The 15010-nt window shown below is 41.7% G+C and overlaps 3 protein-coding genes across 3 annotated transcripts; 2 read left to right on the plus strand and 1 right to left on the minus strand.

Annotated features, from left to right (window-relative positions):
• Positions 1-2611: 2611 nt before the first annotated feature.
• Positions 2612-5542, plus strand: akr7a3 (aldo-keto reductase family 7, member A3 (aflatoxin aldehyde reductase)). The gene is made up of 7 exons (XM_086149647.1): positions 2612-2967; positions 3233-3420; positions 3498-3602; positions 3687-3783; positions 3906-4005; positions 4085-4214; positions 5204-5542. Exons 1-7 carry the CDS (start codon positions 2706-2708, stop codon positions 5363-5365), a joined length of 1044 nt encoding a protein of 347 aa, XP_086005773.1. The 5' UTR covers positions 2612-2705; the 3' UTR covers positions 5366-5542.
• A 3109-nt stretch (positions 5543-8651) lies between these two features.
• LOC147232659 (aflatoxin B1 aldehyde reductase member 2-like) lies at positions 8652-11568 on the plus strand. The gene is made up of 7 exons (XM_086149644.1): positions 8652-8985; positions 9251-9438; positions 9516-9620; positions 9705-9801; positions 9924-10023; positions 10111-10240; positions 11230-11568. The coding sequence occupies exons 1-7, from the start codon at positions 8790-8792 to the stop codon at positions 11389-11391; spliced, it is 978 nt and encodes a 325-aa protein (XP_086005770.1). The 5' UTR covers positions 8652-8789; the 3' UTR covers positions 11392-11568.
• Positions 11516-14266, minus strand: mrto4 (MRT4 homolog, ribosome maturation factor). Its single transcript, XM_086149646.1, has 8 exons — positions 14153-14266; positions 13888-13946; positions 13084-13187; positions 12927-13008; positions 12349-12416; positions 12124-12275; positions 11966-12042; positions 11516-11892 (listed from the first exon to the last, which is right to left on the minus strand). The coding sequence occupies exons 1-8, from the start codon at positions 14178-14180 to the stop codon at positions 11740-11742; spliced, it is 723 nt and encodes a 240-aa protein (XP_086005772.1). The 5' UTR covers positions 14181-14266; the 3' UTR covers positions 11516-11739.
• Between the last annotated feature and the right edge of the window lie 744 nt (positions 14267-15010).

Below are 15010 nucleotides of genomic sequence, written 5' to 3' on the forward strand. Positions count from 1 at the left end.
AAAAAATGAGAATAAATAGATTTGAATGTTGAATTTTGGTTCATCTAGTTTTTGATATATATGACATTTGTACAAACAAAAAAAATAAAAATATAAATATAGATTTTTTTTTCAAAAATAGTTGAAAAAATGCACTTAATAAAAATAAGTCATTATTTTCTTCAAATATTTTATGTCAATTTAAAAAATCGTTTCTAAATGTTACATTTATGTTATGTGACATGTTTATCTGTGAAAATGGTGAAATGAATTTCCAAAATAAAAAGTTGAATAGATGTAAATGTAAATGTGAATGAAAATATATTTCTATTATTTTATCATTTATTTTTCATTTGAGATACAATTTCAATTTTATGAATGGAAATGTTACTGAAAATGTTAAGCAATTGGTTAGATATTTTTATGCCTTTTGTATTTAAAAGTTTCTCTCCTTGAAGATCTTTCCTCGTGTCCTATATCATCTGTTATGTCTTGTCCATATTCAGGGTGAAAAACCCCAAACATATATAATATATACAAGCATTAATTAAAATATATATATAATGTTCAATATGTAAATCTAATTTTATTAATGTATTAGGTATACATTTAAAACCAAATCTTAATACATTCGCAAATCAAACTACATATTGCATTTGTGAAACATAAATATGAAATTTTTAGAAATACAATTTGCATTTAAACGTAAACAGTTTTGTAAAGTTGTTTTTTTCAAACATATAAATAAAGGAGCACTTAATATGAATATATATCCTTTTTTTTTCCTTCGTTATTTTTTTTATTGTGCATTTGTATAAGAATAAATAAACATGGTAAAAGAGGGATCTATATGAAACTAAATGGATTTAATAATGTAATAATTATTATCTTATTTTGACATAGTAGCCGTGTTTAAATTTTAATTTTATAAATATATGTATGTGTTAAAACATATATAAATATTTTTCTCCAAAGGATTTCAGATATTTGTCATATAAATTTTATATGTTTGAAATGATTGACATAATTTCAATAATAAAACTAAAAGCTAATGTAAATGCAACATTGTATAATTTTTTTACATTACTTTTTTGCTACTATTTTAATTTTCATTATATATATGTATTTTTATCATGTATAAAAAAACGAAATACTGTATATATTAATGTATGTATATATTTTTTAATTTTCAATGTTCAATACTTCTTTGACTATTGTTTTATTTATTTTGTTATTTGTTTTCATTTAATTTCATTTCATTTAATCGTCAAAAAATATAGCAATAAATAAACAATACAATAAAAATAATATGAAATTTCAAAATAGCCAACAAATTTTGGAATTATTCTATTTCATTTTATCATTTTAATTTTTTATTTTATTTTACACATATATGAAAAAGCACCAAGTGTAAAGAGATAAAAATAATTCTTAAATTTGTTGCACATTTTGAATTTTATATTATTTTTATTTTATTGTTTATTTATTGCTACAATTTTTTGAAAATTTCTATAAATATAATCTCTTTACAATTCGTGATTTTTCATATATGTTTAAAATAAAAAATAAAAAATAATATATATATATACATATATACATATATGTATATATATATAAAACCCTAACGCCAAGTAAGAACGAGTTTTTACTTTTTAGAATTACATTTTTTAAATTTCTTTTTAAAATGCATGATTTTAATGTAGTAGCAGTATTGATATATAAATGTAGCTTTCAATTTTTTTTCCAAATTTTTGAATTTTACTTTATAAATCTCTATAAACAATGTTTTTCATTTTTCGTATACTTGTAATATTCTATAGAATATCTTATATATGTAATAAGTTTTCAGTTGTCTATAATTTATACATTTATTTCTATGTATAGTTCAAAATATCATAACTCAGAATATGCATTTTTTCTCATTTTTTAATTTTGACTTTTTAAATTATACAAAATCTATCATTCCTATATTAAAAATGTTTCATTTGTAATTTTCTAAATGGATGCACTGTATGCATGAATTAGATGAATAAATAAAACATTTTTTTAATATTGCAGATATTTAAAATATAAAGTCTCAATCTTCAAACCTTCAGTATAAATGTACTTGTATGACTGGAACTTAACATTCCCAGTTCAATTCTCGGTGTGTCATAGTGTGTCGAAGTGTTGTCGAGCAAGACACTGAACCTCTAAGCCTCCCAGAAAACTTTTTTTTTATTAAGGATAACTTATTATTATTATAATTATTATTATTATTGGTAGAGAAAAAAACAAATAAAGGCGTGTTTTGTTTTCCCTTATAAAGCCTTTTTCTCTTGGTGTTTTAATTTAGATGTATATGTGTGTGCATATATAATGCTTTTATAATGATGTATATCATTTTAAAAATATGAAATAAATGAGTTTGAGAATTAGAAATATATTCCAAGTGTCGAAACAACGATAGTCGGGCTTGCCTCTGCTGTCACCCGCTGGTGAAAGTCGTGTAATGCACTGTTATTATACAGAACCATTGTCCTGAGCGTGGGTAGCCGCGGGTGGGAGGAGGAGTGTGCGTGGGGGGTCGTGGCAGGCAACCTTCGCACGACCTGTTACCCACTAAAGTTTCTTTTTTGACCAAACACCGTTTCACAACTTCCGCTTTCACCGGGGAGCTCATTTTTCCGACGGTCCCTGAACGCCACGTCCCCCTGTTACCGCTCGGAGTGAGTTTGTGCGGTAGCATGCGGCGTGCGTGTACCGCGCTGCAAGCACTCCGACACACGCACACCGTTCACCCCGTCCGGAAGATGTCTTCGTCGGCGGCGGGACGCCCGGCCTCCCTGCTCGGCTCCATGGCGTTCGGCGGCCGCGCCGACGCCGAGCAGAGCTCCGCCATGGTGGCGGCGTTCCTCCGGCGTGGGCACAAATGCGTGGACACCGCGTACATGTACACGGATGGGAAATCCGAGGAGTTCATCGGGGGAATGAAGCTCCCCGCCACCGGTAACGCGCCACCTCTGAGTCTCACCATTTAACGAAAATCATTAAAACTTAATTATAAGACGTGAAATGACGGCTCGATGAAGAGTTTCTGATCGCTGTTACGTAAGTTTTAGAAAGGAGTCCAACGTCCAGTTAGTTCCAACCCAAGTAGTTAACGTCGGTGTATTTTAGTGTGTATCGCTCCCTACCGTGCGGGAGTGGGATGACATCCACCGCATGCGGGTGAGAAACGTCATAAACACGCAGGTTGACTCTTATGTGACAGTAAGCATCGCCACGAAGGCTAACCCGTGGGATGGGAAGACCCTGAAGCCGGAGAGTGTGCGCGCTCAGCTGGAGACGTCCCTGCGAAGGCTGCAGACCGACAGCGTGGACCTCTTCTACCTGCACGCCCCCGACCACCAAACCCCCATCAGGGACACCCTGGAGGCCTGCAACCAGCTGCACCTGGAGGTAGAGGAGGTGCAAGACTCCCCGAGCGGAGAGGCAACCTCAGCTGATGCCTGACCTTCTACCTGCTCCCCTCGCAGGGAAAGTTCAAGGAGTTGGGTCTGTCCAACTACGCCTCGTGGGAGGTGGCTGAGATCGTCTCCGTCTGCAGACATAACGGCTGGATCGCTCCGACCGTGTACCAGGTGACCCGTCGCCTCCTTTACCGATCCAGATCAATATGCGGTCCCGACCGGGAGGTGACTTTGGGACGACTGTTGCGTCCACAGGGGATGTACAACGCCACCACCCGGCAGGTGGAGACGGAGCTGCTGCCTTGCCTGCGCTACTTCGGGCTGAAGTTTTACGCCTACAACCCTCTGGCAGGTAGCGTTTCATTGTTGCTATGGTTACATTACAAGGGGGGGTTCGTCTTCAAATCACTAGGCAAACCAGTGGATGGGTTTTGTTTGCGTCCCCAAATTAAATCCCACCCCGCACCCCCTCAGGCGGCCTCCTCACTGGAAAGTACACCTACTCCGATCAAGAGGCCTCACAGCCTGCGGGACGATTCTTTGGTAACAGCTGGGCCGCGGCGTACAGGGACAGGTGAGGCCCTGGGCTGATAGATTTCATTAGATATTATGGGATGTGCAGCTCAGCCCCCCCCCTTTTTTTTTGGTTTCAGATACTGGAAGCAGAGCCACTTCCAGGCCATAGATCTGGTCCAGAAGGCCCTGGAAAAAGCATACGGACCAGACAAGCCCGCTATGACCTCCGCCGCCATGCGCTGGATGTACCACCACTCCCGCCTCCAGGTACCTGCTGCTCCACCCCGTGCTCTGGGCAGAGATCATCAAGCGTGGTCTGGTGTGACCCGCCTTGTTCGCAAAGGTGGTGGAAAGGCGGACCGATGAGGCTCCACAGAAATAACCCTGTTTGCAGATGACACTGTCATGTGTAGTGAGAGCAGGGAGCAGGTGGAGGAACATCTCAAGAGGTGTCGGTGTCTGCTGGAGAGGAGAGCAATGAAGGTCAGCTGAAGAAGACAGAATACATGAGTTTGATTGAGGAGGACTCAAGTGGTCAGGTGAGGCTACAGGGAGTGGAGATGAAGGTGGAGGACTTTAAATCTTGAGGGTCAACAGTCCAGACCAATGGAGAGGGTGGAGAAATATCTGCAAGCAGTTTGGAATAAATGGAGAAAAGTATCGACTAAAATGAAAGGTGGGAGAGGAGATGGTGAGAGCAGCCCAGTTATCTAGGTGGAGACACTGAAAAGACAGGTGGCAAAGATGAAGATTTGGAGGTTGGAGAGGATCAGGAAAGAGTCTTAAGATGGACGTGGACATCAAGGACGGATGGTGAAGATCTAGGTAGGATAGGGGCGGCATAGTGCAGGAGGTAGAGCTGAACATTCTTGGTTCGAGTCTTGGCTCCCCTTAGTGCGTCAAAGACTTGTTGTGCAAGACACCTAACTGCTCCCCTGGCACTGGTAGACGGTATGCTTACTGCTTCATCCATGATGGGGTTCATTGCAGAGAAGGAATTTCCCCACAGGGATATAAAAGGATAAATTATTATTATGAGGTTTATGATGGAGGGAAAGAGGAGAGGGTGAGATGGAGGCAGGTGTTTGGCTGTGGAGACCCCAGGAGGGATCAGGCCAAAGGAAGACAATTCGAAGACCACTCTCTTTTCTGACGTTTTTTAAACTTAAATGTTTAAAAGCTTGTTCTAGGTTGGGAAAATGGCAGCGCGGGATGTTGCAGCTCTGCCGTCACTGACCGCCGCTTCGCCCCCGCAGGGCGACCTCGGAGACGGCGTCATCATTGGCATGTCCACCATGGAGCAGCTGACGGAGAACCTGGCCGCCGCTGAGGAGGGACCTCTGCATGCCGGCGTGGTGGAGGCCTTCGACCAGGCCTGGAATCTGGTCGCCCACGAGTGTCCCAACTACTTCCGCTGACGACCCCGACCTCCCGACCCCTCCAGAGAGGACACACCGCCCCTCCCGATGGGAAATCTTGACTCTTCCAATGTTTCAAATCTGATTTCTCTTGCCCCGGAAACAAAATCACCGACTCTGCATACACTAAGCAAAAAACATCATATATTCTTCAACAATTAAAATGTGTTTAAATGACGGCGTGTGAAGTATTTGTACGCGGTACATCCCCCGCTGTACTTCAAAGTATACAACACTTTGAAGTACTCGGACTGCAGTCTCAAGTTCAGTGAACACGTTGCTCCAGATCTCAACCTTCTGCTTCTGGATGAATCCTTGCAGCAAGGATTAAACACAGAGTGTTTCCGCCATTCCGCTTCGTCCTCCTGGTCGTCGTCGTCGTTGTCTTCCCGATCCAGCGCGGCCCCGTGGTCGGCGACAAAGTTCTCAAACTCTCCTGTCTCGGAGCTCCACATGCATCTGATGTTCACCTTGAACTCGGCCATCTCGATGCCAAACAGTTTCTGGGGGCAGAAAAGATGGATTAGGAAGTCGCTTCCGACGCGATCCGTCTTATCGTTGCCTTGGGGAACCCACCAGGATCCGTGCCTGCTCCGGAGTCAGAACATCCCCCTCTTTACAGACTCGGTGGTCCTTCAGCAAGGTCACCACCCCTGGTGAAGATACGACAGATCGTTTGTAATAAGACGCGAAGATCTCAGACTGGCCTTCCCCTCGCGCCGGTGCTCGCTTACCCTTCTTGAGGATATAGATATAGATTTTTTTTTCAAAAATAGTTGAAAAAATGCACTTCATAAAAATAAGTCATTATTTTCTTCAAATATTTTATGTCAATTTAAAAAATCGTTTCTAAATGTTACATTTATGTTATGTGACATGTTTATCTGTGAAAATGGTGAAATGAATTTCCAAAATAAAAAGTTGAATAGATGTAAATGTAAATGTGAATGAAAATATATTTCTATTATTTTATCATTTATTTTTCATTTGAGATACAATTTCAATTTTATGAATGGAAATGTTACTGAAAATGTTAAGCAATTGGTTAGATATTTTTATGCCTTTTGTATTTAAAAGTTTCTCTCCTTGAAGATCTTTCCTCGTGTCCTATATCATCTGTTATGTCTTGTCCATATTCAGGGTGAAAACCCCCAAACATATATAATATATACAAGCATTAATTAAAATATATATATAATGTTCAATATGTAAATCTAATTTTATTAATGTATTAGGTATACATTTAAAACCAAATCTTAATACATTCGCAAATCAAACTACATATTGCATTTGTGAAACATAAATATGAAATTTTTAGAAATACAATTTGCATTTAAACGTAAACAGTTTTGTAAAGTTGTTTTTTTCAAACATATAAATAAAGGAGCACTTAATATGAATATGCATCCTTTTTTTTCCTTCGTTATCTTTTTTATTGTGCATTTGTATAAGAATAAATAAACATGTTAAAAGAGGGACCTATATGAAACTAAATGGATTTAATAATCTAATAATTATTATTTTATTTTGACATAGTAGCCGTGTTTAAATCTTAATTTTATAAATATATGTATGTGTTAAAACATATATAAATATTTTTCTCCAAAGGATTTCACATATTTGTCATATAAATTTTATATGTTTGAAAAATGATTGACATAATTTCAATAATAAAACTAAAAGCTAATGTAAATGCAACATTGTATAATTTTTTTACATTACTTTTTTGCTACTATTTTAATTTTCATAATATATATGTATTTTTATCATGTATAAAAAAACGAAATACTGTATATATTCATGTATGTATATATTTTTTAATTTTCAATGTTCAATACTTCTTTGACTATTGTTTTATTTATTTTGTTATTTGTTTTCATTTAATTTCATTTCATTTAATCGTCAAAAAATATAGCAATAAATAAACAATAAAATAAAAATAATATGAAATTTCAAAATAGCCAACAAATTTTGGAATTATTCTATTTCATTTTATCATTTTAATTTTTTATTTTATTTTACACATATATGAAAAAGCACCAAGTGTAAAGAGATAAAAATAATTCTTAAATTTGTTGCACATTTTGAATTTTATATCATTTTTATTTTATTGTTTATTTATTGCTACAATTTTTTGAAAATTTCTATAAATATTATCTCTTTACAATTCGTGATTTTTCATATATGTTTAAAATTAAAAAAAAAAAAATATATATATATATATATATATATATATATATATATAAAACCCTAACGCCAAGTAAGAACGAATTTTTACTTTTTAGAATTACATTTTCTAAATTACTTTTTAAATTGCATGATTTTAATGTAGTAGCAGTATTGATATATAAATATAGCTTTCAAATTTTTTTTCCAAATTTTTGAATTTTACTTTATAAATCTCTATAAACAATGTTTTTCATTTTTTGTATACTTGTAATATTCTACAGAATATCTTATATATGTCATAAGTTCTCAGATGTCTATAATTTATACATTTATTTCTATGTATAGTTCAAAATATCATAACTCAGAATATGCATTTTTTTCTCATTTTTTAATTTTGACTTTAAATTATACAAAATCTATCATTCCTATATTAAAAGTGTTTCATTTGTAATTTTCTAAATGGATGCACTGTATGCATGTATTAGATGAATAAATAAAACTTTTTTTTAATATTGCAGATATTTAAAATATAAAGTCTCAATCTCCAAACCTTCAGTATAAATGTACTTGTATGACTGGAACTTAACATTCCCAGTTCAATTCTCGGTGTGTCCTAGTGTGTCGAAGTGTTGTCGAGCAAGACACTGAACCTCTAGTTAACTGCAGAAAACTTTTTTTTTAATTAAGGATAACTTATTATTATTATAATTATTATTATTATTGGTCGAGAAAAAAACAAATAAAGACGTGTTTTGTTTTCCCTTACAAAGCCTTTTTTTCTTGTTGTTTTAATTTAGATGTATATGTGTGTGCATATATAATGCTTTTATAATGATGTATATCATTTTAGAAATATGAAATAAATGAGTTTGAGAATTAGAAATATATTCCAAGTGTCGAAACAACGATAGTCGGGCTTGCCTCTGCTGTCACCCGCTGGTGAAAGTCGTGTAATGCACTGCTATTATACAGAACCATTGTCCTGAGCGTGGGTAGCCGCGGGTGGGAGGAGGAGTGTGCGTGGTGGGGCGTGGCAGGCAACCTTCGCACAACCTGTTACCCACTAAAGTTTCTTTTTTGACCAAACACCGTTTCACAACTTCCGCTTTCACCGGGGAGCTCATTTTTCCGACGGTCCCTGACCGCCACGTCCCCCTGTTACCGCTCGAAGTGAGTTTGTGCGGTTGCATGCGGCGTGCCGACACACGCGCTGCAAGCACTCCGACACACGCACACCGTTCACCCCGTCCGGAAGATGTCTTCGTCGGCGGCGGGACGCCCGGCCTCCCTGCTCGGTACCACGGTGTTCGGCGGCCGCGCCGACGCCGAGCAGAGCTCCGCCATGGTGGCGGCGTTCCTCCGGCGTGGGCACAAATGCGTGGACACCGCGTACATGTACACGGATGGGAAATCCGAGGAGTTCATCGGGGGAATGAAGCTCCCCGCCACCGGTAACGCGCCACCTCTGAGTCTCATCATTTAACGAAAATCATTAAAACTTAATTATAAGACGTGAAATGACGGCTCGATGAAGAGTTTCTGATCGCTGTTACGTAAGTTTTGGAAAGGTGTCCAACGTCTAGTTAGTTCCAACCCAAGTACTTAACGTCGGCGTATTTTAGTGTGTATCGCTCCCTACCGTGCGGGAGTGGGATGAGATCCACCGCATGCGGGTGAGAAACGTCATAAACACGCAGGTTGACTCTTATGTGACAGTAAGCATCGCCACGAAGGCTAACCCGTGGGACGGGAAGACCCTGAAGCCGGAGAGTGTGCGCGCTCAGCTGGACACGTCCCTGCGAAGGCTGCAGACCGACAGCGTGGACCTCTTCTACCTGCACGCCCCCGACCACCAAACCCCCATCAGGGACACCCTGGAGGCCTGCAACCAGCTGCACCTGGAGGTAGAGGAGGTGCAAGACTCCCCGAGCGGAGAGGCAACCTCAGCTGATGCCTGACCTTCTACCTGCTCCCCTCGCAGGGAAAGTTCAAGGAGTTGGGTCTGTCCAACTACGCCTCGTGGGAGGTGGCTGAGATCGTCTCCGTCTGCAGACATAACGGCTGGATCGCTCCGACCTTGTACCAGGTGACCCGTCGCCTCCTTTACCGATCCAGATCAATATGCGGTCCCGACCGGGAGGTGACTTTGGGACGACTGTTGCGTCCACAGGGGATGTACAACGCCACCACCCGGCAGGTGGAGACGGAGCTGCTGCCTTGCCTGCGCTACTTCGGGCTGAGGTTTTACGCCTACAACATTCTGGCAGGTAGCGTTTCATTGTTGCTATGGTTACATTACAAGGGGGGGTTCGTCTTCAAATCACTAGGCAAACCAGTGTTTGGGTTTTGTTTGCGTCCCCAAACTAAATCCCACCCCGCACCCCCTCAGGCGGCCTCCTCACTGGAAAGTACGCCTACTCCGATCAAGAGGCCTTACAGCCTGCGGGACGATTCTTTGGTAACAGCTGGGCCGCGGCGTACAGGGACAGGTGAGGCCCTGGGCTGATAGATTTCATTAGATATTATGGGATGTGCAGCTCAGCCCCCCTACCCCCCCTTTTTTTTTTTGGTTTCAGATACTGGAAGCAGAGCCACTTCCAGGCCATAGATCTGGTCCAGAAGGCCCTGGAAAAAGCATACGGACCAGACAAGCCCGCTATGACCTCCGCCGCCATGCGCTGGATGTACCACCACTCCCGCCTCCAGGTACCTGCTGCTCCACCCCGTGCTCTGGGCAGAGATCATCAAGCGTGGTCTGGTGTGACCCGCCTTGTTCGCAAAGGTGGTGGAAAGGCGGACCGATGAGGCTGCACAGAAATAACCCTGTTTGCAGATGACACTGTCATGTGTAGTGAGAGCAGGGAGCAGGTGGAGGAACATCTCAAGAGGTGTCGGTGTCTGCTGGAGAGGAGAGCAATGAAGGTCAGCTGAAGAAGACAGAATACATGAGTTTGATTGAGGAGGACTCAAGTGGTCAGGTGAGGCTACAGGGAGTGGAGATGAAGGTGGAGGACTTTAAATCTTGAGGGTCAACAGTCCAGACCAATGGAGAGGGTGGAGAAATATCTGCAAGCAGTTTGGAATAAATGGAGAAAAGTATCAACTAAAATGAAAGGTGGAAGAGGAGATGGTGAGAGCAGCCCAGTTATCTCGGTGGAGACACTGAAAAGACAGGTGGCAAAGATGAAGATTTGGAGGTTGGAGAGGATCAGGAAAGAGTCTTGAGATGGACGTGGACATCAAGGACGGATGGTGAAGATCTAGGTAGGATAGGGGCGGCATAGTGCAGGAGGTAGAGCTGAACATTCTTGGTTCGAGTCTTGGCTCCCCTTAGTGCGTCAAAGACTTGTTGTGCAAGACACCTAACTGCTCCCCTGGCACTGGTAGACGGTATGCTTACTGCTTCATCCATGATGGGGTTCATTGCAGAGAAGGAATTTCCCCACAGGGATATAAAAGGATAAATTATTATTATGAGGTTTATGATGGAGGGAAAGAGGAGAGGGTGAGATGGAGGCAGGTGTTTGGCTGTGGAGACCCCAGGAGGGATCAGGCCAAAGGAAGACAATTCGAAGACCACTCTCTTTTCTGACGTTTTTTAAACTTAAATGTTTAAAAGCTTGTTCTAGGTTGGGAAAATGGCAGCGCGGGATGTTGCAGCTCTGCCGTCACTGACCGCCGCTTCGCCCCCGCAGGGCGACCTCGGAGACGGCGTCATCATTGGCATGTCCACCATGGAGCAGCTGACGGAGAACCTGGCCGCCGCCGAGGAGGGACCTCTGCATGCCGGCGTGGTGGAGGCCTTCGACCAGGCCTGGAATCTGGTCGCCCACGAGTGTCCCAACTACTTCCGCTGACGACCCCGACCTCCCGACCCCTCCAGAGAGGACACACCCCCCCTGCCGATGGGAAATCTTGACTCTTCCAATGTTTCAAATCTGATTTCTCTTGCCCCGGAAACAAAATCACTGACACTGTATACACTAAGCAAAAAACATCATATATTCTTCAACAATTAAAATGTGTTTAAATGACGGCGTGTGCAGTATTTGTACGCGGTACAACCCCCCGCTGTACTTCAAAGTATACAACACTTTGAAGTACTCGGACTGCAGTCTCAAGTTCAGTGAACATGTTGCTCCAGATCTCAACCTTCTGCTTCTGGATGAATCCTTGCAGCAAGGATTAAACACAGAGTGTTTCCATCATTCCGCTTCGTCCTCCTGGTCGTCGTCGTCGTCTTCCTGATCCAGCGCGGCCCCGTGGTCGGCGGCAAAGTTCTCAAACTCTCCTGTCTCGGAGCTCCACATGCATCTGATGTTCACCTTGAACTCGGCCATCTCGATGCCAAACAGTTTCTGGGGGCAGAAAAGATGGATTAGGAAGTCGCTTCCGACGCGATCCGTCTTATCGTTGCCTTGGGGAACCCACCAGGATCCGTGCCTGCTCCGGAGTCAGAACATCCCCCTCTTTACAGACTCGGTGGTCCTTCAGCAAGGTCACCACCCCTGGTGAAGATACGACAGATCGTTTGTAATAAGACGCGAAGATCTCAGACTGGCCTTCCCCTCGCGCCGGTGCTCGCTTACCCTTCTTGAGAGCGGTGGGAAGGCCCAGCTGCCTCAGCTGCGGCTCCATGGAGTGGGTGAAGTGTTCCAGGGGTCCCTCATCCAGCGTGATGTCCATCTTCGCCTGGTTCCCCGCCCGGGCATAATCCACCTCCTTGAAATGGGTGAAGTACCTGCAGACCAGGCGGTTGATAAGCATCATCCCGATGGCACGGCCGCAGAAACAACGAGCGGCAACTGACTTACTCCTGAACCTCATCTTTAGTTTTGTTGGTGAACAGCACACCCACTTCTCCTCGGAGGTGCTTGCTGACCTGCTCGAGGAGAAGAGAATCAGTGGCTCTGGCGGCCAAGTCTGAGCCGTTGCGGAGAAATCAGCATTTTATTTCTGCATGCAACACAAACATTTTAATGTTTTTGCCGCCAATCTCTGTGCAATCAGTGCTTGATGGTGTGCATGACTGTCACTGACCAATTTAATTTATATTTCATAGGCAATAGTCGACTGAAACATTCATTCAACTTTGTCCATGTGATTTTGGCTCCTAACCCTCGGTGCATTCCGCCTGCACATCAGCGCGGGTGTTACCTACATCAGCAGTAGCCAGGCACAATTTGAGCCACCCAAAATAAAAATCAAATATGTTTTATTTGAATTTAATAGTTAAGTGTTACACTAAAAAAAGGAGCTAACATAACATGAGATCCTTTATTTTCCAAGCCCCTGAACTCCCGGGTGTAATAATAGGAATGTTGTAATTGCAACAAAGTCTTCAGCGGGAAGATCATTTGGGGTACCGGCCCCTGCTGGAGGTGTTCCCTACCTTGCACAGGTTATCCTTGTACTCGTCCGTTTCCCCTTTCCCCATTGCAATTATCATTACTTTGTTTTTGCCAAAGAAGAATCTGCAGGAACAAAGATGTACAAAGTTGTGTTTGTGGAAATACTTGTATTAAAGTAGCTGGTTGAAGTCCCAGTACCTGCTGTGTTTCCAGGCCGTCCTGATGTCTTTAAGTTTACTGTTCCTCATATTGTCCACGGAGAAGACAAACAAATACTTGTAGGTGTCCACACAACTTCGCAACTGGAAAGTAAAAACAGGTAAGACGGTTGGATTACTCTGAAAGCAGCTGCACCTGAATGAACAATGTAGGTTTAGGACAAGACAGATTATTATTATCATTACCACTGAGTGTTAGGCTTTGACATGAAAAACATAACAAATCATTATCCTCAACATCCTCTACTCTCACACCTTCCTGTCCCCTATCCATCCATCCATCAACTGCCTCTCTGGTCTTCTTCTAGATCTCCTACGTCAGCCTGCTTCTACCCAAATCTTCTCCATCCCTCCTCTGTCCATGTCCAACTCAGTCTGACTGGGTCCAGAAAATCTAACATGCACTGTCCCTTCTGGTCCTCTATCAAAGAAAGCCCCAACACCTTCATCCATTCTGGTCTCTAAGCAAGTTAATAGTACCATATTTAAAAGACAAACAAACTGAACTGCATCATATAGTTCATCAAAAAAAGAAACCTCAAAAATTGTACTCATCATACCGATCAAATGCAGTCTCCTTCAAGCTGATGGGTGCAGCTTAGATTTTAAATATTAACTGCAACCGTTTGTCATTAACAGTTTTATACCCAGACTTTGGCAGTGTGTTCCGGACAGCAGACTGGACAAATGTAGATTTACCATGTGGTATTTGAGTTACCAGTCACCCCGGTTATCCACTCACTGGTTACAGCGTATTAAAACGTTAGGAAAAACAAAAACTCACCTCCTCTATTAGCTTCTGTTTCAATTCCAGTCCCTTCTTGGCGGTTTTCGTTAAGGAAACTACGGAGAAATTATTTAAGAAAGGGTTAGAAACGGCTAAAAACACTGCTAGCATAGCTACAGACTGAGCTGCTGTTAGTATGTTTCACGGACTCCCGTGTCTTTTGAGATATCTGTGTCGGCCGTTATGAGCGACGAAACTATTTAAAAGTATTACTTTGCCCGTGGATCTGTGTCAAATATTTTCCAAATGTTTATTTGCTCACTTTTCTTGTCCCTCTTTGACTTCGGCATGGTTGCGTCTCACGCTGTCCTCTGCCCGTGGCTCCGGCACAGGCGCACGTGAAGCCAAAGGACCCCGGATGTTTCGGTGCGGCGGGGGTGGCCCGCGGCGCGCCTGACTAGAAATGCTTTTACACAGGCGGATTTGAAACCGCGATCAAACTTTTCCACTTTTATTTTTCTGTTTTGATCATTTTAATCACAGCTTTTATGGTCAACCATGTACCTGTATTTATGGAGGCCAAGAGGGGGACATTTCATGCTAATCCTTTGGTATATCGTTGTTTTCTAAACTTAAGAAGGGAAACGACGGTGGCTATTTTGCACCTCTATTTCACAAATCTTTTTTAACAAATTCCCAGAATTATTAACAACAGTGCGTCCAGTTAATTAACTGAAAACACGATATTAATATGAACATCTCAACGAGGCCCTCGGTAAAAGGGGTATACCTCATTTTACCACTAGAGGGCACTTGGAGGCGAACACTCCTGCACACTGTGTTTGTTGACAAACAATAATAACCTTTTATACAATAATAATACGTTACCCAAAAAAGCTTTTCCTGTCACTGAGTTTATCGTATTGTACTCCCAGATCCTGTTTTTGTTTCCTTTTCCGTCTCCTGGCTTCACATTCACGTATTGAAAGTGGATTCAAGGAATAAATCACTACTCGTTGTTTGTGCAGGTGTAGGGCCAGGGGAGGTTTTTTCAGAAAACAAAAGAAAACAACAACCGCTGGAGTTTCTCCTCAATATGGGATTTCGGTCAATGTGCAATGTGACCAAATGCATGCACGAAATAGAATTAGAGAAGCTTTCTTGTCATTTCAAAGTGCAA

This window comes from Fistularia commersonii, chromosome 7 (genome assembly GCF_037954325.1).
Source record: "Fistularia commersonii isolate RoL2024-O1a breed Wild chromosome 7, RoL_Fcom_v1.0, whole genome shotgun sequence".
NCBI lineage: Eukaryota > Metazoa > Chordata > Actinopteri > Syngnathiformes > Fistulariidae > Fistularia > Fistularia commersonii.